The 27,894-nt window shown below is 41.2% G+C and overlaps 2 protein-coding genes across 2 annotated transcripts; one reads left to right on the forward strand and one right to left on the reverse strand.

The window, feature by feature from the left end:
* Positions 1 to 670: 670 nt before the first annotated feature.
* On the reverse strand, positions 671 to 7,695 carry atp5pf.S (ATP synthase peripheral stalk subunit F6 S homeolog). Its single transcript, NM_001093968.1, is given in 4 exon segments — positions 671 to 788; positions 2,625 to 2,749; positions 5,426 to 5,614; positions 7,672 to 7,695. Coding segments are annotated over 3 exon segments (324 nt in total). The 5' UTR covers positions 5,596 to 5,614; positions 7,672 to 7,695; the 3' UTR covers positions 671 to 759.
* An 8,450-nt stretch (positions 7,696 to 16,145) lies between these two features.
* Positions 16,146 to 27,362, forward strand: gabpa.S (GA binding protein transcription factor subunit alpha S homeolog). Its single transcript, XM_018248861.2, has 10 exons — positions 16,146 to 16,329; positions 19,025 to 19,120; positions 19,412 to 19,556; positions 20,760 to 20,844; positions 22,088 to 22,333; positions 22,942 to 23,136; positions 24,078 to 24,134; positions 24,301 to 24,441; positions 25,808 to 26,000; positions 26,828 to 27,362. Exons 2-10 carry the CDS (start codon positions 19,044 to 19,046, stop codon positions 27,051 to 27,053), a joined length of 1,365 nt encoding a protein of 454 aa, XP_018104350.1. The 5' UTR covers positions 16,146 to 16,329; positions 19,025 to 19,043; the 3' UTR covers positions 27,054 to 27,362.
* The last annotated feature ends 532 nt before the right edge of the window (positions 27,363 to 27,894 follow it).

The following is a 27,894-nucleotide window of genomic DNA, read 5'->3' on the forward strand; positions in this document are numbered from 1 at the left end:
CTATTGGGTTTATTTAATGTTTATATGGTTTTCAAGTAGACTTAAGGTATGAAGATCTAAATTAAATCTGCTGTCTGGAAACCCCCGGGTCCCAAGCATTCTGGATAACAGGTCCAATAAATGGATTGGAATAGGTCTCAATACCAATTAAATTTGATGTTTTTTTCAGTCCACCCTCCATTACGTTAACCTTTTGTATGTTATAGCCCATTTTATGTTATAGAATGGCCAATTCTAAGCAACTTTTCAATTGGTCATCATTTTTTCTTTTTAATAGAATTTGAATTATTTGCCTTTTTCTTCTCTTTCCAGCTTTCAAACGGGAGTCACTGACCCCATCTAAATACAAAAGCTCTGTAAGGATACAAATGTTATTGTTACTTTTTATTACTTATCTTTCCCAATCAGGCCTCTCCTATTCATATTCCAGTCTCTTATTCAAATCAATGCATGGTTGCTAGGGGAATTTGGACCCTAGCAACTAAATGGTTGGCATTGCAAACTGGAGAGCTGCTGAATAAAAAGCGAAATAAATAAAAACCACAAATAAAAAAAATAATGAAAACCAACTGCAAATGGTCTCAAAATATCACTCTCTATATCATACTTAAAAGTTAACTCAAAGGTGAACCACCCCTTTACAAAAAATGAATCCACCAGATACGGAAAATTCACCAGCGTGGTTTATTAAGTTACTATTAGGGTGATATAAGAGTCCAGGAAACAAGGGATATTCCAATCGATGTCTGGGTGGGTTGCTTATTTGGTTGATTCCTCAAATTTAGGTTCTGAAAAATATAAACACAGAAAATTTAGTATGTCCTACTGTAACCCCAGGCATTAAATGATCTTAGACAATGATATACTTCCTGTCTAAACTATGAAATAACTTTCATTAAGCAGAAAAATGTTATATTTAAAGGGGCTATAAACCCACGTATATAACAATGTCAAATTGCTGCTCACTTTTCCTCCAAGCACTTCTGCAAGCTATATGTTTCCATGATATTAGCGGTGTGAAACTGCTAAAATCATTAAGTCTAAAAAACAAAAATATTTTACATCCCAAAACTAGAGAGAAGAGAATGTTGAATGTCTCACATGAACAGATGATTGTACGTAGAGCAGACAGGAGTCTCACTGATGAATCCTGAGAATCATTTTGTGTTCATTGAGAAGACTGTGTAGTAATAATCTCATACCTCCCCCAAAAAGAAGTACCATCAGCAAGATAATAGTACTTCTTTGTGATGGAGATATGAACATCAGAGCAGCCTCTTTCACCTGACAACTTCTTTGACTACTTGGTGGTCAGACTGGTGAGAAACTGACCAGTAGGTGGCGCTGTTGTAACAAAATTCATTCATATAAACAGCACATGTATCTCTTAATATCTTGGAATAACAAAAAATAAAACCTATATTAGGGGCAGATTTATCAAAATATGTTCAGATTTCAGAGTTCAGATTTTAATAAATAAAAACTCACCCATGTCCTATGGGATTTTTGGAAGCGTATTTATTAGGGTTGCACCGAAACCACTATTTAGGATTGGCCGAACCCCCAAATTCTTCTCAAAAGATTCAGCCGAATAACGAACCGAATCCAAATCCTAATTTGCATATGCAAATAAGGGGTGGGAAGGGGAAAACATTTTTACGTCCTTGTTTTGTGACAAAAAGTCACGCCATTTCCCTCCCTGACCCCAATTTGCATATGCATATTAGGATTCGGTTCGGCTGGACAAAAGGATTCGGCCGAACCTGCTGAAAAAAACCGAATCCCCAACCGAATCCAGTGCAGAAAACAACAAAAACCCAGATTTCTTAATTAAACATCAGTCAAAAAATATGTAAATATATAAATGCCCTATTTGTTGTAGAATTATTGAAAAAGGTGGTATACTGCTTCCTTAATCATAAATAGGGATGCACCGAATCCAGGATTCGGTCTTTTTTTGCAGCAGGATTCAGCCGAATCCTTCTGCCCGGCGAAGCAAATCCGAATCCTAATTTGTAAATGCAAATTAGGGCGGGAGGGAAATCGCGTGACCTTTTTGTCAAAAAAACAAGGAAATAAAAAAATGTTTTCCCCTTCCCACCCCTTATTTGCATATGCAAATTAGGATTCAGATTTGGTTCAGTATTCAGCCAAATCTTTTGCAAAGGATTCGGCCGAATCCAAAATAGTGTATTCGGTGCATCCCTAATCATAAACCCAGTAAATATTATTCCATCGTCCAAAGTTATCCGGAAACCCGTTATTCAGAAAGATTCAAATTACGCAAAGGCTGTCTCCCATGGACTCCATTTTATCCAAATTTTTTAAAATGATTTCCTTTTTCTATGTAATAAAACAGTAGCTTGTACTTGATCCCACCTAAGATATAATTAATCCTTATTGGAAGCAAAACCAGCCTATTGGGTTTATTTAATGTTTACATGATTTTTTAGTAGATTTAAGGCACGAAGATCTAAATTATGGAAAGATCCGTTATCTGGAAAGCCCCAGGTCCTGAGCATTGCTCTTGTCACTAAGCAAGGTGTGTAATATCTGATTTGTGTGGAGAGAGTGCTACAGCAAACGTGTTTTTGTTCCAATTTCCCTTTAGCTGATGAACTTACCTTCAAACTTAAAGTCTGGAAATTTGTTTAGGTCTCCACCTCCATATAACCTCTGAAGCTTGCTGATATCTTCATTCATTTCCTTTTGGTACTCAGAGCCAGCATCAACAGGGCCACTGGCTTTCCTTTTAAAGAAAATGAATACGCCAGTTAGAGAAGTGGAACAATTGTGAGTATCTTACATCGGCAGTTTACTGCATTTCATGTATACCGACACATAATGGGGAATTCACCAAAGTGGTGATACTGAGACAAAATAAAAATGGAGATAAAAATGTTGGATTTCCCACCAAATTCACAAACCTTTATCTGCACTTCTGTAAATTTGTCTTTTAAACAGACAGTTTTCATATTTTGACTTTCACACGACATTTTAACAACATTTTTTTCTGAATTTGTCTTTAGCTCTTACTAAACCTGTCACTCAGCCATGAAATTGGAATTTCCGGGCGAGGGAATTTGTTTTTACCTAGGAAAATTACACATCATTTTTTTTCAGGATAACCTGGTCTTTTTTTAAATCTGCCTACGTTTGTGTAATTCCACTTCGGTAACAAGATATAAGAGTCTCTAAGATAAAAAGGGTCGCCGGCGGCGAATTTTAGGCAAGACGAAACGGGTCAAATTCGCCCATCCCTATTAAAGAGGCTTTTACACCTATTGGGTAGAGTCCTGCAGCGAGTCGGGTACCTGCAAAAACCTGTGGTACCCTGCGGGTTGAAGTTCCAGGTGCGGGTATAGACGCGGGTTGGGCCGCGGGTCTTCTCAATAGCGATTTTTACTTCTTTTTTTCTGATCACGCCTACTTCCAGTGATATCACTTACAACTTACTTTACAATGACAACGCTTCCTGATTCTTGATGGTCAGCGGGTCCGGGATGCAGATAAGGTACTTGCAGGTCGGGTCCAAGGAGGTAAGAATGCTGGTCCGGGTTGCGGATTGCAGGTATGGGTTCCAAAAAATGGACCCGTGCAGGACTCTACTATAGGGTTAGATACAAATTTGTGCCCTGACTATCAAATCCTAATCCCTATTAATATGATAATTCCCCAATGGGGCACCTACAAAAGGTGTGAAATGAAGACTGGCTGAACCAAAACAGAGCAGATTATATTAGAATCGATCTGACACATGGGGAAGAGTCATACTGAGCTTTACTCCATTTTTAAAATGTCGGGAGAAAATGTCGTTTAAAATGTCGTAAAAAATTAAAAGTGGCGGTTGAGTCGGAATTTAGGCAGATTTCTGTTTGTGAATATGGAGAAAGTATTTTACTCCAGTTTACCACCACTATCTCCACTTTTGTGAATTCCCTCCATAGAGTTTGTGGCAAATAATAAGGACACTCTCTGATCTTCCTCCCTGATACTTTAGGGATCATCCCTTTGTTTGCAAAATGAAAGAAGCATCACATTTGTCAGTGTTTTTATAGTTGCGACTGAAAGCCGTATCTGCTGGGTCTGACTCTTGAAACAATGTAGCACAGTCCACGTAATTAAGAGACTTGTGAAAAAAGCATGGGAGGCATTGCAGGGATTCTTGTAAAGGAGGAGAAATGGGACAAAGAAAGACTGCAATTTCATTTAATGAAATTCGTTTATTCTGGGAAGTTGCTTAGAATTAGATTTTTTTTTTGTCTTATGCAAAGGGACTTTTGGGTGAGTTTGGCCATTAAATTATTAAAGGGGTGGTCAACTTTAGTATGTTATAGAAGGGCCAATTCTAAGCGACTTTTCAATTGGTTTTCATTATTTATTTTTAGGGATGCACCGAATCCAGGATTCTGCCTTTTTCAGCAGGATTCGGATTCAGCTGAATCCTTCTGCCCGGCCGAAACGAATCCTAATTTGTTTATGCAGATTAGGGGCGGGAGGGAAATTGTGTGACTTTTTGTCACAAAACAAGGAAGTAAAATAAAGTTTTGACTTTCCACCGCTAATTCGCATATGCAAATTAGGATTCTGATTCAGTATTCAGCTGAATCTTTTGTGATGGATTCAGGGGTTCAGCCGAATCCAAAATAGTAGGTGCATCCCTATTTATTTTTTTTAATTATTTGCCTTCTTCTTCTGGCTCCTTTCAGCATTTAAATGGGTGTCATTGACCCCCATCTAAAAAACAAATGCTCTGTAAGGCTACAAATGTATTGTTATTGCTACTTTTTATTAATCATCTTTCTGTTCAGGCCTCTCCTATTTCAGTCTCTTATTCCAACCAATGCATGGTCACTAGGGTAATTTGGACCCTAGCAACCAGATTGCTGAAACTGCAAACTGGAGAGCTGCTGAATAAAAAGCTAAATAACTATAAATAATAAAAAATAAAAACCAATTGCAAATTTTCACAGAATATCACTCTTTACATCATACTAACAGATAATGCAAAGGTGAACAACCCCTTTAATGGCTGCAACTCATTTTTTGTTTTTTGCAAGTTATAGAATGTCCTATTCTTAGAATACTTTGCAAATTATCTCAATGATTCATAGTTTTTTTTTTTTAATTATGTTTCTTCCTCTGCTTCTTTCCAACTATCTAATAGGAGTCACCGACTGTGGCAGCAGCCAAAAAAAATGATTGCTCTGCAAGGTTACAGTGTTATTATTACTTACTATCGAGCCTTTCCTACTCATATTTTAGTTTGTCACAGGTTTGTGGGTAAACAGGATGCTAGCAACCAGATTACAAACAGAAGCGCAACTGAACAAAGCCAACGCTTTAAAAAAAAAAAAAAAAAAAAAAACATTTCTAATCCTCCCACAAAGGAATGTCCTTGTGTTTGTTTGTAGTCGGAACTTACTGGCTCTTTGTGTTGTATTCTCTGATTTTGTCCAGAAAGAGTTTTTGCACTGGATCAAGCTCTTTTGCCTTATTAAATGTGATGGCTGTCAGTCCGATGTTCCTCCGCAAATGAACAGAGACCGCAGTGCGGAAAACGGACGAGAATTGGAAGAGCCTTTGAAGAATCATGATGTGATGTGGGGTTCGCCTGTAAAGCAAAAACACAGGATAGACATTTAAATGTAGCCTCTTTGTCATATATATAAAATACAGATTTCAAGCTGAACGTTACATTATATATCTAGATCTATCCATCTAACATATCTATCCATTCATCTATCTATTCATCTATCTATCCATCTGTCTATCCATCCATCCTCTATCATCTATCTATCCTCTATAATCTATCTATCTATCTATCTATCCTCTATCATCCATCTATCCATCCTCGATCATCCATCCATCCATCCATCCATCATCTATCTATCATATATCTATCATCTATCTATCAATCCATCCATCTTTGTTGCTATAGAGTGAAGTTTGCCCACAATCAGGAAGGCCAATGTGTGGCACAAACATAACAGACCACCCCTTTTCAGATTTTTTTAGGTTTAAGACCCCCCAGAATCCTTAGCCTGTAACAAAGTTGCACCTGTATAGAGGTATGGAGTATCAGCTTTAGTTCTAAGAAGCCAAACAATTTTTCTTCCATTTTTTACTCTAAACGACCTTCAAGGAGAACTGATTTTTCCCATAAGTCCACCAAAAACTGTCATAACCTACCTGAGAAAGGGGGGGGGAGAGGGGGCAACCCAACAATTTTGGAATTACTGAACCTAGCTGTTCAATTTAATTTTAAATGTAGATCATGTAAATCCAGCATGGAGACCCACATTGTATCTGAACATAGGATATTAAACCCAGGCTTAAATGAACTGAAGACACAGAGGACAACCATTTAGATATTCCATAAATTAGCCCATAGGAGGCTATCTTAAAATGACATGCAGTTGCCACTGAGGTACACAGGGAGGCCCATTTATCAAAGGTCAAATTTTGAATTCCTAAGAATTCTTTTTAATTCAAATATACTCACAATTCAACTGGCAGGTTAAAGAAAAATTTTGAATGGCTAATATTTGATCGAATAGTTCTGACCCGAAAATTCGAACCGTATTCGATTTGTACGAATCGAGTTTTTCTCCCGGGAAAAAAAAACCTTGAATGTCAGGAAGGCTATTAACATCTCCAAATGACCTCTGCCGTTGACTTGTACAACCTGGCCTGTTTTAGGTGGCGAATACTTATATTAGGATTGTTTCCATTGTGGGGGTGTGATAAATCTCACATTTGAATTTATATTCAAATAGGGGGATTAAAATTTGAATGTGTAGATTTTGACACTCGAAAATTCGACTTCACTATTCGACCCTTGGGGGGGGGTCTACCAAGGGTGGGGGGGTACAGGGTTTTTTTCCCACAAATTGAATTCTCCTTTACGGGCAGAGACAGACGAGAAGGTTCAGGGAGATTAGTCGCCCGGTGACAAATAGCCTTTTCTTCGGGCGACTAATCTCCCCGAACTGCCTCCCCGCCAGCTAGAATCTAAATCGCGGCTGGGATGGCACTCAGAGCACTTCGTTTTCAGAAGTTGCCTAGCGAGGAAACTTCCGGCGACTTCGGAAAACGTTGAGCTCAGAGTCTGCGATTTAGATTCTAGCCGGCGGGGAGGCAGTTCGGGGGGGAATAGTCGCCCGAAGAAGAGGCGATTTGTCAACTAGGCGACAATCTCCTGTAATCTCTTTTGTCTCTATGCTAAAAGTTGCAACAGGAGGAACATTATTTATGGTAGCCAGGGGGTGAACAAGACAGGAATTACATCACTAATCAATGAATGACATCACTAAGCAATGTATGACATCACTAATCAATGGATGACATCACTAATCAATGGATGACATCACTAAACACAGATTACAAGGCTACAATTGACAGTATATTGATGGCTTCCGTGTATCATATATATGTATGTATATATAGCGATTATTGCTATAGCTATGCGTGCATATGGACAGAAACCCTTGAGGAAAGTGAAGTACAGGCTCTACAGTGAGAGAAGAGGGAGCAGAGCACAGAACTCACACAGCAACAGGCCGGCATGCAGGAAGTAAAAGAGTGGAAGCCCTTTGTGCCGTTCTATTCCCTTTCCTCAAGCACTATACCATTAATAAAGATACCGAGGGGGCTGCGACTGATGCTCACCTCTCTCCGGCTACAACAGCGCGGTCACCTTGCTCTCCTGTCACAGTCGTCTCGCACTGATGACGCAAAGACTAGTTCACGCCGCGAAGGCCCCGCCCCCGCTAGTGACGCGGGATGAGCACGTGATCAGCAAGCGGATGATCCTTAGATATTAACGCGCCTGTTATGGTCGCGAGCGTTCAGTGACAAAGAGACAGAGAGAATCAAAGTATAAACAACAGTAGAATTGTTTAAACTGAAGAACATTATTTTTAATTCAGGCAAAATGAAGGTCACTTGAAAATTCGGAGATGCGGTTATTCGTCTACTTTGAGTGATGTTGAGACAATTTGTATTTGGTTTTTATTTTCTGTATTTTGTTCTTGAGTTTTTTTAGCTTTTTATTCAGCAGCTCTCCAGCCTGCAATGTTAGCCATTTGGTTGCTAGGGTCAATGTTACCCCAGCAACCGTGCCTTGATTTGAACAAGAGACTGGAATACATCGCTGGGCCAGACCGGGCAGATGCCCAAGTCGCTGAATAGACAAACACGCGTTAATAGATGCGCATACCTCCCAACGTTTTAGAAATAAAAAGAGGGACAAAAAAAGTGGCGAATTTTTTGACGAAGAACGAAACGCTGGCTCGAACGTACCAGTCTGTGTAACCCCAAAAAAGTATTCCCGAATTATGGTAGAACTTGGAATAAACAGCAGTTTTTTACACTGCTAAAATAAATGAAAATTTGCAGTTTGAAAATCACTGCCTGAAAGCTGTTCATTCCAAGTTCTACCATTAAGATGGACATAGATGTTGAGATTTCAGAGTAAGCACGTGCCTAGGGCGCAAAGCTGAGGGGGCGCCAGGCACGTACCTGCTCTGTCGCCTACCCCATGTCCGGTCCCGTCTCCTCGTCTGGCACATTTTGCGCATGCGCACAGGAGCGCACTTTCCCATGCGCAGTCGAGCGCGCACAGAGCCCGCCAGCCTAGGGCACCTGGCCGGGTTGGCCCGGCTCTGCTCATCGTGAGACCACGATTTCCTCGGAATGATCTGACGAATTGTCCATCAACTAAAAAGACCAATTTGCCAGGAAAACAAAGGGGATCTGCCTGCTTGGCCCTGCAAACACAGATAGATTGCACTGGGACCGACAAAGATTTTTTGACCTGGCTGATCAATTTCCTGACAGATGTCGGCTGAAAAATCGTAACATGTACGATGGCTCGAATCCCACTAACCGCACGATAATTTCAAAGGATTGGTCGGACTTCGCTAAAATCGGTCTTTCGGCAAGAAGAATCGTCGCGTCTATGGAGAGCTTTATTCATGAAGTATTTGACCACGCCCATTTTTGTGGCCACACCCGCCTCAGTACCATGTTCATTTTCCAAAATTTGTCAGGTTGTGAAAGTCTGAACATATTTCGGTGTTTCAGGAAGATGTTGTCGCCTGGCGATTAATCGCCTCTTCTTCAAGCGACTAATCTCCGCGAAAAGCCTTCTAGCCAGCTAGAATCTAAATCGCCGGCGGGATGGCACTCAGGGCGCTTTGTTTTCCAAAGTTGCCCAGAGTTGCCTCATGAGGACACTTTGGAAAATGAAGCACTCCGAGTGTAATCCCGCCTGCGATTTACATTCCAGCCAGCTGGAAGGCATTGCGGGGAGATAAGTCGCCCGAAGAAGAAGAGATTTGTCGCTGGGCGACTAATCTCCCCGAATTTCCAAGTGTGTCTCTACCCTAAACTGAGTCTAGCTTTTCCCAAGGGACCTCCTTATCTAAATTGTTGAAAATACTTATTTGCTTTTCTCAAAATTGTTACAAAAGTATCTTCGCCGCACCTGGTGGCTGTTCTGGGCTCTCTGCCAAAAGCCAATTAAGTTAGAAACTTTGTATCTTTTTCTGGTTGTTCAGTGCAGAAAAAGTCGGGACTTTTCAGTACAAACGCTGGACTGCAAGTTGAGCTGTCAAAAGCGGGACAGTCCTGCTGAAAACAGGACAGTTGGGAGGTATGGATGTGCGCAAGTTAGGGTTGCCATCTGGCCAGTATTATTAATAGGGAAAAATATAAATATACAGGAAGGCAGCAGAGTGAGGAGATAGGGGACCTGACTAGGGGTAGGAGGCAGAGAAGGTACATGCCTGGTGCCCCCCAGGTTTGCTCCCTAGACATAGCCTACTCTGCCTACCCCTAGTTCTGGTCATGCTGGAATATAAATAGGAGAGACCTGAATAGAAAGGTAAGTAATACAATCAGCATGAACAATACAGAACATTTGTTGTTGTTTTTTTGATGGGGTCAGTGACCCCCATTTGAAAGCTGAAAAGGGTTAGAAGCAATTAATTAGAAAAAAAACGCACAAAATAAATAATGGAGACCAACTGAAATGTTGCCTACAATTGGGCAGTCTATAACATACAAAAAAGTGAACCCCTTAAATTTTATTGCAAACTGGGCAACGTGTCCCTAAATTTTAAAGTGACCTGGTAACCCTAATCCAGGCATTTCATTGCCCCATATGGCTTCAGTACCCCCCCTCTCCCTGGCACCCAATGTCCCCTATGGCTTGTACTCACGATCACTTTATATCAGGGGTGTCCAAACTTTTGGCTTCTCTGGGAAGAAGAAATATTTTCTGGGGCCACACTCGAAATACACACAAACACTAACGCTAGCTTTTGATTTATTTTATTGTAAAAGTAGAAGAAAAGAGGGTATCATAAACCTAGTGGGATTTTTGACATTGTGTTTGAGAAACTAATGTATCCATATCTGGTTGAACGGAAGTAGTTGCAATTCTCAGTGAATTCTCAAGGTGCTCATCAGATAATTTGGTTCTAATTTTACTCTTAGGGGCAGATTTATCAAAGGTTGAAGTGAATCTTCGAATGAAAAAAAATTTGAATTTCGAGCTATTTTTGTGTACCTCGACTAGAGAATAGTCCAAATTCAATTTGAATTTGAAAAAGAATTCGTAAATTCGAAATTTATCATGTACTGTCTCTCTAAAAATTCGACTTCGCCAATTCGCCATCTTAAACCTGCCAAATTGCTGTTTTAGCCTATGGCGGACCTCCTATTTGGAGTCAATTGGTGGACTTTCAAAAATCAAAGTTTTTTTCAATTCAATTCGTATGATTCGAATTTGGCCGAATAAAGACCTATTCGATTGAAAACTGACCTATTTGGCCAAATAAAACTTTGACTTAATTTTGATTGGTCTTTTTGAATTTGAAGTTTGAAGTTTTTCGCCTACAACTACCTGCAATAGAGAAAGGTTTGTTCAGAGCAGGGGCATGGACAAAGAACACCAAAATAAAGCTGGCCTCTCTAATTAAAAACAGTGTCTGAAACAAGGTAGGATATTGACTGGCCTCACTGTGTAATAACTTTCATACCCAGCAACCAAGGGCATAACTATAGAGGAATTTGACCCTGCAACTGCTTGGAACAGTCTGATTTCTAGTTGCACCACAGCAGGCAGATCTCAGACAAGTGAGCACACTCAGTGGAAGCAGGGGGTACTGGAGCCACAACTATATTTTGCAGTGAGAGGCAAGAGGTTTTGACAACCCAGCACATATAAAGGGAGAAGCAGTAGCCACTGGGTTTCTAAGCACTTTATACAGTGGGTACTTTATTTCTGCAAATTGTCTTATAACTCAGTAATCACTTTATTTAGAAATGCACAACATCTTTCGGATCAAATGATCCTTCCCCGAGTGCACATAACCCAATTCACCTTTTAAAATAGCCAAAAATTACAAACAAGTGTGTCCATTCCCCCATGTGGCTAGACACATTGGTATACATTGTTACAAAATTCTTGCAGAGCACTGCCATCCACTGGCCTGCTCCGGTAATGCACCAAGACATTCAAAAACTTTATACAACACATCACAGCAGTTGGTAGTCTCCTACCTGCTGAGTAAATTTTCCAAGTAGTTTGTTCACCAGCCAATATACGCTGAAAAGATATTTTATGTCTGAATTATTTTCAGAATTGTACAGTTCTCCTGGCAGTGAGGTAAGCAGCAGCCTTGCATCCAACGCTACATAAGGCGGCCAGTATAGTGGAGCAACTCCCCGTTAGTGTTGATTATAATGGGGGTAACATCACCCCTAAACATATACAATTGAGGGATTGGGTACTGCCACCCCAAACACATTAGCTTAGAGTGAAACCAGCACCATATTTTATTCATTATTGCCAAGAAAATTATGCTATGTATCTCCTTTAAAAAGAAAACCCCTCCTGGTAGCCCAATCCGGTGGAAGAGCCGGAGGTGGGGTTGCCATTTGGCCGGTATTCTACCCTCCTGGCCGGTAAAAATGATGACTGATCCCGATGGAAAAAGTTAAATATATAGGAAGGACAGTATTTTTTTCCAGAAAAGGTGGCAACCCTAGCTGGGGGAGAGGGGAACCTTCTATTCAGTAATTGCCACATGTGCTATTCAGGGAGGGCTGGTGCTTATAAAGGAGCAGTCTGATCTGCTTCTCTGTCAAATGGAGCTAGGCTAATTACTGTCTGTCTGGTTATACTGTAGATTCCCTATCCACAATGGTTAGCGCATTGGAAGCACAATGAAGCATGTTATCTTGCACTCATTTCCTTCTGTTCACTGCCAAAGAACATTGTGGCCTTCTAACAGGAAGTGAGTAGAGCACCCTGCTTAAAAAACAGGAGTACAAAAGAATAAGCACACGGCAACACCCACCCCCCTGGTGCCCTGTTGTGTGTGGATAATTTTCCCCTATCCACTGACAACTTTACAAGAGACTGCGAAAACTGAAAATGCCATGTGACATGTCTGTAGAAAAGCACAGGCAACAAGAGGTTGGAGGGCTGAGATAAAGGAGAACTAAAGCTTAACTAAAGAAGTAGCTAGATATGTTGTACATTATGTTTTGGGTTTCTGTACCAGCAGGGCCGCCATCAGGGGGGCACAGAGTGTACTGCTGTACCAGGCCCAGTCCTAAAGGGGGGGGCCGGCTGTGCTGACTTTTCAAAATAGCCGGGCCCTCCTTGACAGCGCAGAAGCCATGCCGGCTCTCCTGATGTCCCGAACAGCCGAAGCCACGAAAAGACCCGAAGTCACGGAAGGAGCCGAAACTGAAGTCCTGAAGCGGCGAAAAGACGAAAGGAGCCGAAGTTAAAGTCCTGAAGCCATAAGTTCAGTTCTACTCAACACCAATTTTTTTTTTTTTTAACCCCTGGCCACCAGTGTATCATTTTAATATTCTATAGGCCCCTGCCACCAATGTTTTTTTAAAAAATGTTCTCTGGGGCACCAAATTTTTTAAACTTGTAAGGGGGGCCCTGGCGCCAATGTTTTTCTTAACTTGTAGGGGGGCCCTGACAACCAATTTTTTTAAAAAAAAATCTTTTTGGGGGGCCCTGGGGCCACAGTTTTTTTTTAAACTTATAAGGGGGTACTGGCCATCAATAGCTTTTTATAACTTGTGTGTGTAGGGGAGGGGTTACAGTTTTTAGCACTGATGCCTGTGTGGTCTTTTAACTGTGGTGTGGGCGGGATCTGGGATGGGGTTTTGGGGTGGCCCTGGGCCCTTGAACATTTTGATGTACAGGGCCCCGTGATTTCTAATGGTGGCCCTGTGTATTAGCCCAAGGCAACACAGCCCTTTAGCAGGGAAGATCTGCAGTGGCGGAACTACCGGGGCAGCAGGGGGTGCGGTTGGACCAGGGCCCGCACCCCCTCAGGGCCCCCCGGCAGCATGCAAGCCGCTGCTATCCGTCGCACACCGCTGTTTTCATTGCGGAGAATCGCGTACGGAGGGGGGCCCGGCGGCATGTCCTGCACCAGGGCCCACCAGCCTCCAGTTACGGTACTGAAGATCTGTGCCTCCAAAGATGCCCCAGTAGCCCCCCATCTTCTTTTCTGCTGATTCACTGCACATGCTCTGTGCTGCTGTCACTTACTGAGCTTAGGGACCCACTCACAATATACAGTACACATAGAATAGAAATGTCACAATATGAGGCTGATTAGTAATTAATACAGATAATTACTACATGGCAGCACAGAATCCAGTGCAATTAGCATCAAAATTTAACAATCAACCCTGAAGCATCAGCATATATCACAGAAGCTGAAACTTTAGGCTGGTGCAATAAGTTCAGTATATTAAAAAAATTCATTTTTAGTCATATTCATTTTTAGGGTTTAGTTCTCCTTTAAAGATAGTGCCTGTCCAAAAGCCTATAGAAGGATAGAAAAGTTGCTTGTAGCATTATTTTCTTTTAATTGTGGAAGGAGAGCTGATATAAACAGTCCTTGTTCCTGCAATGCTGTTGTGGCACAACATATACTGTGGACATGCCAGGAAGTGCCACAGGGTGCAGGAAGAATCAGCTGCACTCTACATCCTCCCTTTGTTTTCACACATAGGCAACATTTTGTTTTTATTTTAATGACAGTGTCCCTCTAAGGCAGAGCAGCAGAATCGTGTAATTTTATTTCAAGTCATGCTACAAACGGTGACAATTATCATATTTCACAGTTGCCAAAACTTAAAATTATTTTCCAGGGACAATTAGCTACTGAATCACAGTGGGGGAATTTGAGTAACATAGTAAATTGAAAAAAGACACATGTCCATCAAGTTCAACCTTTTATGTTTATGTATAACCTGCCTAATTGCCAGTTGATCCAGAGTAAAGCTGGATCGGACCTAAACATGCTCCTACGTCATGCGCGCTGACATCACCCGGCGTATTCAGCGGAAGTGACATCAGCGCCCGTGTGAGTGACGTCCTGTCCTATGGAAATCCGTGGCTGAGGGTGGGGAGGGTTTAAAAAAAATAGGCACCCCGAAGGACGCCCTCAAAACCGTGATGCCCTAGGCACTGGCCCTCGGGGGCCTATATATAAATAGGGTTGCCACCTTTTAAAAAAATCACCGGCAGGTGGAGGGGGTGGGGTTAAAGGGCTGGTTGTGACACTAAAGGGGCGGGGCCATGGTGCGCTATTGGCTGGGTGGGTCGTGACGTCAAAGGGGGCAGAGCCAATGCGCGCGTTTGGCAAGAAGCCCAGGAAAAAAGGTTAGTTTTGAGCAGGCTGGGGGCAGTCCACTGTCTTTTTTTATGTGTATTACCAATTTACCGGCAGCTACATTGCCGGTAAATTTGTCATACCGGCCCACGGCTGGTGTTTTACCGGCTAGGTCGGTAAAATACCGGCCGGGTGGCAACACTATATATAAATAAGGCCCTGACCCTGCAATTTCTGGGATCCTTCCATCTGTAAACAGCACCCTCTCTTTCATACAATTCAAGCTATGGATTATAAGTCTAGTCATGATTAGAAAGTCGCCATTGTTTAGATCTGCCATTTAATACTGATATCGTACAGTGAAAGCAGCTCTGCAATAACCACGGCTCATTCTAATTAATGTTCCAATACAATTAAAAAGTTCACCGTTTATACAATTATTTATGATTGGTTACTTCGAAAAGTATGAATAAATGCCATTTTCCATGCTGAAATCCAGCTGTTTAACAGTTTTTCTCTTTCTGCTTCATTTGAAATCCTGGCAGGGAAGGAGGGACTAAAACACTAATGTTACAAATTGTAACAACTTCTCCGCAGTTTACAGACAGCATGCAGGAACTACATAACCCACAATGCATTGCACTGGGATGTTCTGTTCCTTATTGAAATCACATGTGCAGGGAATTGTGGGGTTTGGAGGAGGCAGGCTGAGGACAGATGGCTGTTGATACAAAGTAACAATAGTCAGACAGCTCAGCAAAGTAGTCAGACAAATCAGCAGGAGAGCAGGGGGCGAGGCTTAGGGAACTGTCAGAAACCATTAAAAATCATGAAAAGTCTGCATATTTTTTAATTGATGTATATTGCAAAGTTCATACCTCCCAACTGTCCCTTTTTCGGAGGGACAGTCCCTCTTTTGACAGCTCAACCCGCAGTCCCTCATTTGTACTGGAAAGTCCCTCTTTTCTCTGCACTGAACAGCCAGAAAAAGAAACAACGTTTCTCACTTAATTGGCTTTTAGCAGAGAGCACAGAACAGCTAACAGGTGCAAATAAGATACTTTGTAACAATTTTGAGACACAAATACACAGTTTAGATAAGGAGAAATATTTTCAAATTTTAATAACCTGCCAAATTTTGTAAAACGAACATGGTAATTGGGGGGTGTGGCCACAGAAAGGGGTGTGGTCAAAAAAATTGGAAAACAATTTTTGTCCCTCTTTTTACTTCCAAAATGTTGGGAGGTATGCAAAGTTGCTTGAAATTGTGTTTACTTTTCAAAAAGGTTAAGTTATGTTTGTGTGTAGTTCCCCTTTAATATCTATTTGAAGAGAGAATAGAATTACACTACATAATGTAGTGGATATGTTTTTAATTATCACAAACACCAGTTCACTCCCCACCCCCTCCCTCCTAGAAACCTTCTTCCAACTCCGCACTCCAAGCCCCGCCCCAGGACGTCATTCCCGCCGAGCGAAGCAGCCAGGCCGACCGGAAATGACGCTCGGTGATTTCCGGTGGCGCAGGAGCAAATCGCGGCTTTCTTTTTCCGCCCTCTGAAGTGTTTTGTTTCCGTCGGCCGCAGCTTCATTTCCGTCGCGTGTGAGGCCGGGGTTGTTTAAAAGAAGAAAGTGCAGGGGGGAAACGGAAGCACGGAGAGAGGTGAGTGGAGAGGAGGCGGCAAACACCATCGGTGGGGTTGAAAACTCTCCTGGGCTCGCCATGTGCTCCTCACTAGCCTATAGAAAAAACTTGTTACATTAGCTTCTGCTCTTCTACTGCTTCTTGGGCTGTGAGTTGTAGTTCAGTATCTATTTGGTTGGACTTACCTCGTGCTCCCTGGAGTTCTTCTTCTTCTATCTGAGCTGCTCTACATTAATCTAGAGTCTGTGTGATGATGCTCATACCTGTCACTTTCTGCTGCAGTGGGGCCTGAGCTCTCAATCTCCACAGCAAAGACAAAATCAAGCCTAGGCTTAAGGGCCGAGTAGGCCTGAAACATTGCTTTCTTTTTGTGAATACTTATGGCTAAATAAATCACCCATTTTCCTGAGCAATACCTTTGTTGTGTCTATACTTTCATGTAGTGGAAACTTACAGGTTGAGCCCTCCCCATCCTGCAGCAACTCCACACAGCAGTGCCATTGTGTCAGCATCTGTTTAAAGGGGACTGTGTGTTGTATAGAAAATAAGGATTTAAAAAGCAGTAACCTGTATTTAAATATCACTGATGTACTATCATTTTCTGCCTCTCACCCTCCAAATAGTTTATTTACACTCCAATCTACATCACGTCTCGCTTGTTCCTGGATCCAACTGCAGGAATGAGACTTGTGTAGGAATGAGACGGATATTGGCTCCCCTCCCCAGTGATAGGTCCATCTACCTGTCAGTAATTTGCCTCCTAAACCTCACCCACTCCCAGTGTCAGACTGTGACACCAGGGACCCACCCCACAACCTTAGAGCAGGGGCCCACCCCACAACCTTAGAGCAGGGGCCCACCCCACAACCTTAGAGCAGGGGCCCACCCCACAACCTTAGAGCAGGGGCCCACCCCACAACCTTAGAGCAGGGGCCCACCCCACAACCTTAGAGCAGGGGCCCACCCCACAACCTTAGAGCAGGGGCTCACCCCCACAACCTTAGAGCAGGGGCCCACCCCACAACCTTAGAGCAGGGGCCCACCCCACAACCTTAGAGCAGGGGCCCACCCCACAACCTTAGAGCAGGGGCCCACCCCACAACCTTAGAGCAGGGGCTCACCCCACAACCTTAGAGCAGGGGCCCACCCCACAACCTTAGAGCAGGGGCCCACCCCACAACCTTAGAGCAGGGGCCCACCCCACAACCTTAGAGCAGGGGCCCACCCCACAACCTTAGAGCAGGGGCCCACCCCACAACCTTAGAGCAGGGCCCACCCCACAACCTTAGAGCAGGGGCCCACCCCACAACCTTAGAGCAGGGGCCCACCCCACAACCTTAGAGCAGGGGCCCACCCCACAACCTTAGAGCAGGGGCCCACCCCACAACCTTAGAGCAGGGGCCCACCCCACAACCTTAGATCTGGGGCCCACCCCACAACCTTAGAGCTGGGGCCCACCCCACAACCTTAGAGCTGGGGCCCACCCCACAACCTTAGAGCTGGGGCCCACCCCCAGTACTATTTTTCTTCCTCTTCTCACTCAACTTTTTTTTCTTTATTATAATCTATTATTCCATCTATTAAGCCTCTTTGTTCTCATAGAAATAGGGAAAGGCCATGAAATAGGCCAAATGTTTAGCAGCATGAGGTTCCACTGACACCTGGGCCCACCGGGGGTTTTCCTGGTATCCTGGTGGGCCAGTCCGACTGATGCCTCCAGTATCTCCAAAAGCAGCAGAGCAGGGGGCAAGGTTGGTGTGACTACCTGCGGAGATGCCAAACTGGATCAGAAGCAATCCAGGGAGCATCTTACAAATGCCTGTTTGACATCTCTGCAGGTAAAGTATTCAGGAATGCAGACCCTTACTGAGGTCTAAAGTATCAATCCAATATCTGTAGTCTGGAACAAAGGACCAAATCGCAGGATAACTGCAAATGTGCCAAATTTTATTTTAATCCACACACAACATGTTTCGGGCGCAACTGCCCTTTTTCAAGGGCAGTTGCGCCCGAAACATGTGTGTGGATTAAAATAAAATTTGGCACATTTGCAGTTATCCTGCGATTTGGTCCTTTGTTCCAGACTACAGATATTGGATTGATATTTTAGGTGCTTGGACGGAGCACCATAGGAACAGTAATAGGATCCACTGCAATCCTCCGTGTGTATCAATCACATTATTGAGGTCTAAAGTAAAGGTGATCTAAACCCCACAAATGAATTGATGTAAATCAATTAATTTAATTGATTAATAATGTTAATCATACTGTTTCTCTTAGCACTTTAAACATTTGTATTCATTTGCTATTCTAAGTGGTTTCTGAGACAGATAATAGAAGACTTGTCATAAGTGTCTATGCTTTTTATTAGAATTTTCTGTATTTAGTTGACTTGCGCTGTCAAAAAAAAGGCTATAGATAAACGTAAATGACAAAAGTGCTCAGAGGATAACGCTGTGTGAAACATCTATTCATTTGTGGGGGGGGGGGTTAGTATGTATACCACTGTTTAACTTACTCTAACAACTGAGAGGTTCAGCAGTCATATAACAATAACGACCCAGGTCTTTAAACTTTTTCATAGCGGCTCTTCATCTTGAATTATGTTAGGACATCTTTTGAGTGTCTGTGCCCCATTATATCCAGAGCTGTGACAGAGCTTGTTTCTTAAGTAATTACTAGGGAATCTGAGTGTTTTTTCTGTATTTTGCAGAACTACTTATATTGTAGCCATGACAAAAAGAGAGGCTGAGGAGTTGATAGAGATAGAAATTGATGGCACAGAGAAGACCGAATGCACAGAAGAAAGGTACGGGTCATTTATGTTTTGTTGGTTTCACTATAACTTTCTCTGTAGCTTATGACACAACAAATATATTTGTAATGTATGAATTCCTTGCTCTGTTTTGAAAAACGCTGCACAGGTACAGAGAGGCCTTCATAGGGAAGGAGTTGTTTGAGACATTTAATTTAATTATTTGTGTATTCTTCTGATATATATATTTTAACCTTGATCTGCAGCTGATGCAGTGTTCAGTTTATTTCCACTGTGCTGTTTATCTGCTATTCTAACTTGGCTGTTTTGCTTTCTGTCTTCTAGCATTATAGAACACACGTATAGCACAGCAGAGTTTATAAGTCAGTCTATTGACATCAATGAGCCAATTGGCAATCTCAAGAAGTTGCTAGAGCCAAGACTTCAGTGTTCACTTGATGCACATGAAATATGTTTGCAAGATATCCAGGTATCAATACATTTTGTGTTTTATAAACTTTATACCTATTAAAGGAGAATTAATTGAATGTGGCTAAAAATTGCATATTTTATATAGTGAACTTATTGCACCAGGCTAAAGTTTCAGCTTGTCAATAGCAGCAATGATCCAGGACTTCAAACTTGTCACAGGGGGTCACCATCTTGGAAAGTGTCTGTGACACTCACATGCTCAGTGGGCTCTGATTGGCTGTTGAGAAGCTAAGCTTAGGGCTCGTCACTAATTATCCAGCAGAAAATGAGCTTCCCCTGTAATATAAGCTGATGCTACAGGGCTGATTATTAAATTCTGATGCTAATTGCACTGGTTTCTGTGCTGCCATGTATTAATTACTAATCAGCCTTATATTGTGACATTTCTATTCTATGTGTACTGTATATTGTGAGTAGGTCCCTAAGCTCAGTAAGTGACAGCAGCACAGAGCATGTGCAGTGAATTAGCAGAAAAGACGATGGGGAGCTACTGGGGCATCTTTGGAGACACAGATCTTTACTGCTAAAGGGCTGTGGTTGTCTTGGGCTGGTACAGACGCCCAAAATATAATGTACAACATTTCTAGCTAGTTAGGTTTTAGTTCTCCTTTAATGCTTCTGTGAGAAAAATATATTCAATCTGTATTTGTCTTCCGTTCTCTTCATGTTGTCTCTGCTTACCTGTCTGGCAAAGTAAGCTAGAGGATGAACACAAGCCAACATTGACAGCCATATTGGGTATTTTTGAGCACGCTAGCATAAGATTCCCTTGTATTGGGTGTCAAACATTCATTTTGTTTGCAAAACCATGAATCTCCTTAACCATTTATGAATTGAGAGACACTTTTTGTTTCATTATTTCATTGAAATGAACTAGATTCTAAGTCTGTTGAATCTTATTTGCTGTCTGTGAGTGCTTTTCAATTTTCATGGGGCAGATTTATCAAAGTGTGAGATTAAAACTCGCCACAGAAACACTCAATCACTTTCTATTTATTCCTATGGGATTTTTAAAAGTATATTTATTTATGGTGAACTCCATTGAGAAATGAATAGAACATGGGTGAGTTTTTCTGTGGTGAGTTCTAATCTCACATTTTGATAAATCGGCCCCTTAATGTAGATTTGTTAAACACCCTAAAGCTGTTCTGTGACATGTATAGGTAAACAATGAGCCTTTTCCTCCCCTCCACTTAAACAGCTTGATCCTGATCGCAGTTTATTTGACCAAGGAGTAAAGACAGATGGATCAGTACAACTCAGTGTTCAGGTGATCTCCCAGCAAGGTTAGTGTATACACGAAAACTTTTTTTTTTTATTGCATCTGAGCGCTAAAAGTAATACATGTATGATGAAGACTTCATAAAGGGCAAGATACAGCCCAAAACGTTGTAACTTTGTCCTAATAAAATTCACTTTTTTCCATTTTGCAGCACAGAAGTGCTGCAGCAATATGTTTTCTCATATACAGTATCTCTTCAAACTCCTTGCAAGGGTTGTTTTTAGACTGGATTTGAACCCAACTCAAAACCTTTTAGTTTTTGTTCTTCTTCTGCAAGATGCTTTACTATACCTGAGTAAACTGCTCTACTATACCTGAGTAAACTGCTCTAAACACTCTGTTTGTTTAGGATAGCAGCTGCCATATTAGCTTGGTGTGACATCACTTCCATCCTGAGTCTCTCCCTGCTCACTCATAGCTCTTACAGCAGGGAGAGGAGGGAACTGAGCATGCTCAAGCCCTAGCCCTGTAGGGTCAAGTTGAAAACTGGAAGTCTGATACAGAAGTCCATGTGTACACAATAGAAGGAAAAGACTGAGGGCTCAGAGCAGCATTACTTTGAGGGTTTACTGGTGATCCATGCAGGGATCATAGATACAGGACTTCTAAGTCTTCCACTTGCAAGTCTTCCTGCATAGAATTCTACCTGTGCAAGTTTAACTTCTAGCTATACTGAATTTAACATTGCCCATACAGCTTGGAATTCCCCCTAACAAAGTTCTTTTTAGCAGATAAAAGCCCTTTGGTGTTGATTATTAACTATAATTCATATATGGGGGCAAAAAGCACTTTTTCCAGTTTATCGTGCTACCCGTTTCAGTTCAATTTTAGATTGCTCTTATGACCTGGAATACTAGAATAGAGTAGCTGGGTTTAGGGAAGCTGCTTTGCTAATAATAAATCTCATTTATTACTAATGAGCTATATAGGAAGTGTGATAAAGGTTTCCAAAGGCTGCCAAATATCGTCTCTGATTAGCTTTTTGTTAGTCCCCTTGTGGACTTCCACCCTGCAGCAATCTGTTTGTCATACACTTGTGTGTGTGCACATTCGGCAAAATCAAAGCAGTGGTCAACAACAATGTTCCCTTTAAGTGGTTGTGTGCTCATATTTAAATCATTCTATCTTTATTATTTCTGCTTCGACCTCAAGATGTATTATTGTAATGGTTGTGTCCAGTTTGTGAGGTTTTTTTTTATTGCTATAGTTGCATGGAGGTATATTTGATATTTATTTATCTTTTTAAGGACTGGAGCCAAAACTAAACATCCTGGAAATTGTGAAGGCAGTTGAAACTGTTGAAGTGGTAATCGACCCAGATGCCCATCAAGATGCAATGGAAGCTGAACTTGTGGAGGAAGCACAGGTGATAACTCTGGATGGATCAAAACATATTACCACAATTTCTGATGAAACATCCGAGCAAGTAACCCGATGGGCAGCAGCACTGGAAGGCTACAGGAAAGAGCAAGAACGCTTAGGCATTCCATATGGTAAAACACCTTTCCAATACCTTGTAGTAATTTCATTAAGCCTAACACTTCATATACTTCCCCTGTACGTTCTTCTTTCTCATCTATCACCTTTGAAGAAGATCGGTCACGAAAATCTGGTTCTTCTGAACTGCGGTTTTTAGAATGTGAGATTACAATATTTTATCAACCACAAATATCCTTAGGGTCAGGGCACACAGGCAGATTCAGGGAGATTAGTTGCCCTGAATAAGGGGAGATTTGTCGCCAGGAGACTAATCTCCCCGAACTGCCTTCCCGCCGGCTAAAATGTAAATCTCCGGCCGTATGGCACTCTATGAAATTCGTTTTCCGAAGTCGCCCGAAGTTTTCTCGTGAGGCAACTTCGGAAAATGAATGCCTTCCCGCCGGCTAACATGTAAATCACCAGCGGGAAGTCAGGGGAGGCAGTTCGGGGAGATTAGTCGCCCCGAATAAGGGGAGATTTGTCTCCTGAATCTGCCTGTGTGCCCTGACCCTAAAATGTAGGAGCCAAACTTAACTGTTTTTTGAAGACACAGACTGCCTATATGTTATACAAATGATTATTCAGCAATTTTGTGATGTGACATTATTTTAAATATTTTCAGATCCACTTCAATGGTCTGTAGATCAGGTTCTTCATTGGGTGCTCTGGGTAATGAAGGAATTCGGTTTGACTGATATAAATGTGAACTCCCTCGGTATAACGGGAAGAGAACTCTGCAACCTTAATCAAGAAGATTTCTTCCAGAGAGTCCCCAGAGGAGAAATTTTGTGGAGTCATTTGGAGCTTCTTCGGAAATGTGAGAACCTTCCCAGTATTTACTCTATTTTTTTGGTGCTCACTGCCAGAAAACCCTGAGCTATAGTGATGTGTGGTTTGGCTCGATACTTGCAGGTTTGGATTGAGCTCTTCCTTCCGCTCTCCCTGCCAGGTTCGGCTCACTATAAATAATAGTGCAGGATGTGTTTGGGTTGACTGCACATCACTACTGAGCTACTTATTAAGGGCAGATTTATTAAAGGTCGAATTGAAAATTTGAATTCCAATTTTTTTTTTTTTTTTTTTAGGTCAAAACTCTCAAATTTGAATTTTGAATTATCCAAACTTGATTTGTTTTAATTCGAATTTGAAATTTATCATACTCTGGCCTTTTAAGAACTCGAATTAGACTATTCGCCACCTAAAACCTTCTAAATTCAAGTAAAAGTCAATGGGAGAGGTCCAGGGACCAATATGGACATGTTACTATCCTTCATTTCAAGTTTTTTTTCGGAGAAACTCGAATCAAGTTTAGTCTAATTCTATTTGGATTCGAGTCGGTTGTCCAGGTTTTTTTTTTTTTTTTTATCAATAACACCCTTGTCGAATTTCGAATCTATTCGAATCTATTCGAATTTAAAAAAAAAACTCAAATAAATTCTACCCTTGATAAATGTCTCCCTATATCTCGATCTCTTCAGCAAGGTTAAGCTACAAGTTAAAGCCATAGTAAACCGGTTGTGAGCTGTTCCTGATATCTAGGTGTGCTTCAGACCATGTGACTGACTGAAGCTTGTTCTGTAAATGTAATTTTGTGTTAATCTAATTAATAAATGTTTACCTGACAATAGTTTGGTCCCATCAAGTAGAATCACCTGTCACGTTACTTATTTATTCCTTGCCCACTCTTGTTAGCAATAATGAGTGCATGTCCATTTAACCTAGTAATGCTAAGCAGCATTTTTTTAATATCTCTTTCAGATGTTTTGGCGAGTCAGGAACAGGGAGGCGAAATTGCAACAGTTACCATTGATCACCGTAAGATAACCTTTCCTTATGCATTTTTAGATGTGTAAGGTTTTAAGACTTCTTCATGATTGTACTTACTGTGTGTAACTGCTATTGCAATGCAGCAATTTTTTTATTTTATAGTTTAATAGGGAGAACATTACATTCTCATTGGTTTAATTCTTTTTTTGTTTAGCTGTACAGATTATACCAGCATCAATCCAGCCCTCAGCGCAAACAACCATTAAAGTAATAAACAGTCAAACCAAAGTAGCAAAAATACAAAGGGCGCCACGCATTTCTGGGGAAGACAGAAGTTCACCAGGAAACAGAACAGGTAATTTTACCATTTACTCCCAGTTCAAAGCAGACCTAAAAGCAAGGAAATATTATCTTTAGGGATAGGGATGCACTGAATCCAGGTTTCGGTTCGGGGTTGGGCCAGGATTCGGCCTTTTTCAGCCGGATTCAGCTGAATCCTTCTGCCCAGCCGAACCGAATCCTAATTTGCGTACGCAAATTAGGGACGGGGAGGTAAATTGCGTGACTTTTTGTCAAAAAACAAAGAAGTAAAAAATGGTTTCCCCCTTCCCACCTCTAATTTGCATATGCAAATTAGGGTTAGGTATTAGGCCGAATCTTTAGCAAAGGATTTGGGGGTTCGGCCGAATCCAAAAAAGTGGATTCTGCCTTTTTTTAGCAGGACTCGGCCGAATCCTTCTGCCGGGCCAAACTGAATCCACATCTTAATTTTCATATGCAAATTAGGGACGGGAGGGAAATCGCGTGACTTTTTGTCACAAAACAAGGAAGTAAAACATGTTTTCCCCTTCCCATCCCTAATTTGCAAATTTGGTTTGGTATTCGGCCAAATCTTATGCGAAGGATTCGGGGGTTCAGCCGAATCAAAAATAGTGGATTTGGTGCATCCCTAAATATTTTTACGCACCATAGATCACATGACAGATTGTACCGTAAATAAAATGATAAATCATTAAAGGGGATGTTCACCTTCCTTTTCACTTTTTTTCAATTCAGTTGTTTTCAGATTGTTCCCCAGAAATAAAGACTTTTTTCAATTACTTTCCATTATTTAATTTTTTACTGTTTTTCCAAAATCTAAGTTTAAAGTTGAATGTTCGTGTCTCTGGTGTTTTGAGTCTGGCAGCTCAGTAATTCAGGTGCAGATTCTGAACTGTTACAATTTTTGCAACATTTAGTTGATCCATTTCTCTGCAGGATCTCTGGAGTATCAGCAAATATTGTATCAATTCTAACAGCTGCCTGTAATGAAACCCAGAGATTCTGCTCAGCAGGGACAAATATAAGAAATTAATCAACTAAATGTATGCGTTTAGAACAGTTTACTGGGTCGGCGACCCCCCCCCTCCCAGAGCTGCTTTAGAAGATGAAAAAAGACACTTTACACTTCAATATTAGAAAAACTGTGACACATAGAAAATAGAAAGTAATTGGAAAAAGTTGTTTTTCTGGTGATCTATCTGAAAACACTAGTTGGTTGAATGTGAACAACCCCTTTAACACACAGAATGCTAGCATTTATAAAAAAAATTATTGTTCAGCAGGGCCAATTTTGGAAAGTCACCAGTTTTGAACATTTTTTTTCCCTACAAATTTGCATTTTTAAATGTGCTATTTCCATATATTTGATATGTATATCAGGTATTTTTTGTTTTTTACAGGGAACAATGGGCAGATACAGTTATGGCAGTTTCTTTTAGAATTGCTCACTGACAAAGACGCTAGAGACTGTATTTCATGGGTTGGCGACGAAGGAGAATTCAAACTGAACCAGCCAGAACTGGTGGCACAGAAATGGGGACAGCGGAAAAACAAACCCACCATGAATTATGAAAAGCTTAGCCGTGCTTTAAGGTAGGATCTGAATCTTGCAATATTTATGTAAGAGAAAAAAACAAGCTTAAAAGGAAGCAAATACGGTTAATATTATGTAGGGATGCACCGAATCCACTATTTTGGATTCGGCCAAACCCCCGAATCCTTCGAGAAAGATTCTGCCAAATACCGAACCGAATCCTAATTTGCATATGCAAATTAGGGGTGGAAGGGAAAAACATATTTTACTTCCTTGTTTTGTGACAGAAAGTCATGCAACTTCTCTCTCCACCCCTTATTTGCATATGCATATCAACATCGTAGTAATACCTACCTACCTAATACCTGGCCGGGCAGAAGGATTCGGCTGAATCCTGCATTTGGTTCATCCCTAATATTATGGAATAATTTATTTTTAAATAATTGGAAAATGAATTCCATTTATTTTAGTGATGCACCGAATCCAGGATTCTGCCTTTTTCAGCAGGATTTGGATTCGGTCGAATCCTTCTGCCAGGCCAAACTGAATCCTAATTTGCATATTCAAATTAGGGGCGGGAGGGAAATCACGTGACTTTGTCAGAAAACAAGGAAGTATATAGGGTTTTTCCCATTCCCACAGCTAATTTTCATATGCAAATAACGGTTCGGTATTTGGCCTAATCTTTCGAGAAGGATCGGGGTATTCGGCCGAATCCAAAATAGTGGATTCGGTGCATCCCTTTTTATTTGCTGGCACACAAAAAAGGTGTTGCAGAGTACTGGAGTTCCACCATGAGGAATGCTACATTTTCATACTGGCTTTTGATTGCAGCGATCAATGTAAATTCATGTTGTCAGGAGAATATTTTTTTTTTCCCATGTAGGTATTACTACGATGGTGATATGATCTGTAAAGTTCAAGGAAAGAGGTTTGTTTATAAGTTTGTTTGTGATCTCAAGACCCTAATTGGCTACAGCGCAGCAGAACTGAGTCGACTGGTGGCAGAATGTGAACAAAAGAAAATGGCAAAGATTCAATTACATGGCATTGGGCAGCCTGTTACAGCAGTCACACTGGCTACTGCTTCTCTTCAGACAGAAAAAGACTAATTGTGCTCAGCAGGAACTCAAACTGATACTTTCAATCTGTGCATTGCAAGGTCCTCATTTATTGGATTCTCATGCATTTTTACTTTCAGACCTCACAATATAAGGCATGTTTTTTTTTTTTTTGTGGTTTTTCTTCCGCACACTTGTAACTCTTTGGGTAACAGATTTGTTTACAGTCACCGCTTATATACAACATGAACCTAAAGGGGGTTGTTCACTTTTAGTATGATGTATAGAGTGATATTCTGAGACAATTTGCAACTGGTTTTCATTTTTTTATTATTTGTGGTTCTTGAGTTATTTAGCTTTTTATTCAGCAGCTCTCCAGTTTGCAATTTCAGCAATCTGGTTGCTAGAGTCCAAATTACCCTAGCAACCATACACTGATTTGAATAAGAGACTGAAATATGAAAGAGGAGAGGCCTGAATAGAAAGAGGAGTAATAAAAAGTACCGTTAACAATAAATGTGTAGCCTTACAGAGCATTTGTTTTTTTAGATGGGGTCAGTGACCCCCATTTGAAAGCCGGAAAGAGACGGAAGAAGAAGGCAAATAAATAAAAAACTATAGAAAATAAAAAAAATGAAGCCCAATTGAAAAGTTGCTTAGAATTAGCAGTTCTTTAATATACTAAAAGTTAACTTAAAGGCGATCCACCCCTTTAATGAGCTCAGCTCTTTCTAGTGAGGTTAAACCTTCTGTTCTTTTTCCCCATAAAAAAACCATCTACACCTTCATTAAGAAAGCCCGTTCTGATCCTTAAGGCTCCTGTGGGGGTTTATTTGTACTTATTAATTGGCATTCTGCAGAATGCAGATTCCTTGTTTGACAAACCTCTTCT

The sequence above is a fragment of the Xenopus laevis genome, chromosome 2S, assembly GCF_017654675.1.
Source record: "Xenopus laevis strain J_2021 chromosome 2S, Xenopus_laevis_v10.1, whole genome shotgun sequence".
NCBI classification, from domain to species: Eukaryota; Metazoa; Chordata; class Amphibia; order Anura; family Pipidae; genus Xenopus; species Xenopus laevis.

Excerpts from the sequence above, each read along its gene's own strand:
- gabpa.S (XM_018248861.2), top strand. The coding sequence starts at position 19,044 with ATGACAAAAAGAGAGGCTGAGGAGTTGATAGAGATAGAAATTGATGGC. Across the intron at positions 19,121-19,411 it reads ACCGAATGCACAGAAGAAAG|CATTATAGAACACACGTATA; the intron begins GTACGGGTCATT and ends TCTGTCTTCTAG. Across the intron at positions 22,334-22,941 it reads ACGCTTAGGCATTCCATATG|ATCCACTTCAATGGTCTGTA; the intron begins GTAAAACACCTT and ends AAATATTTTCAG.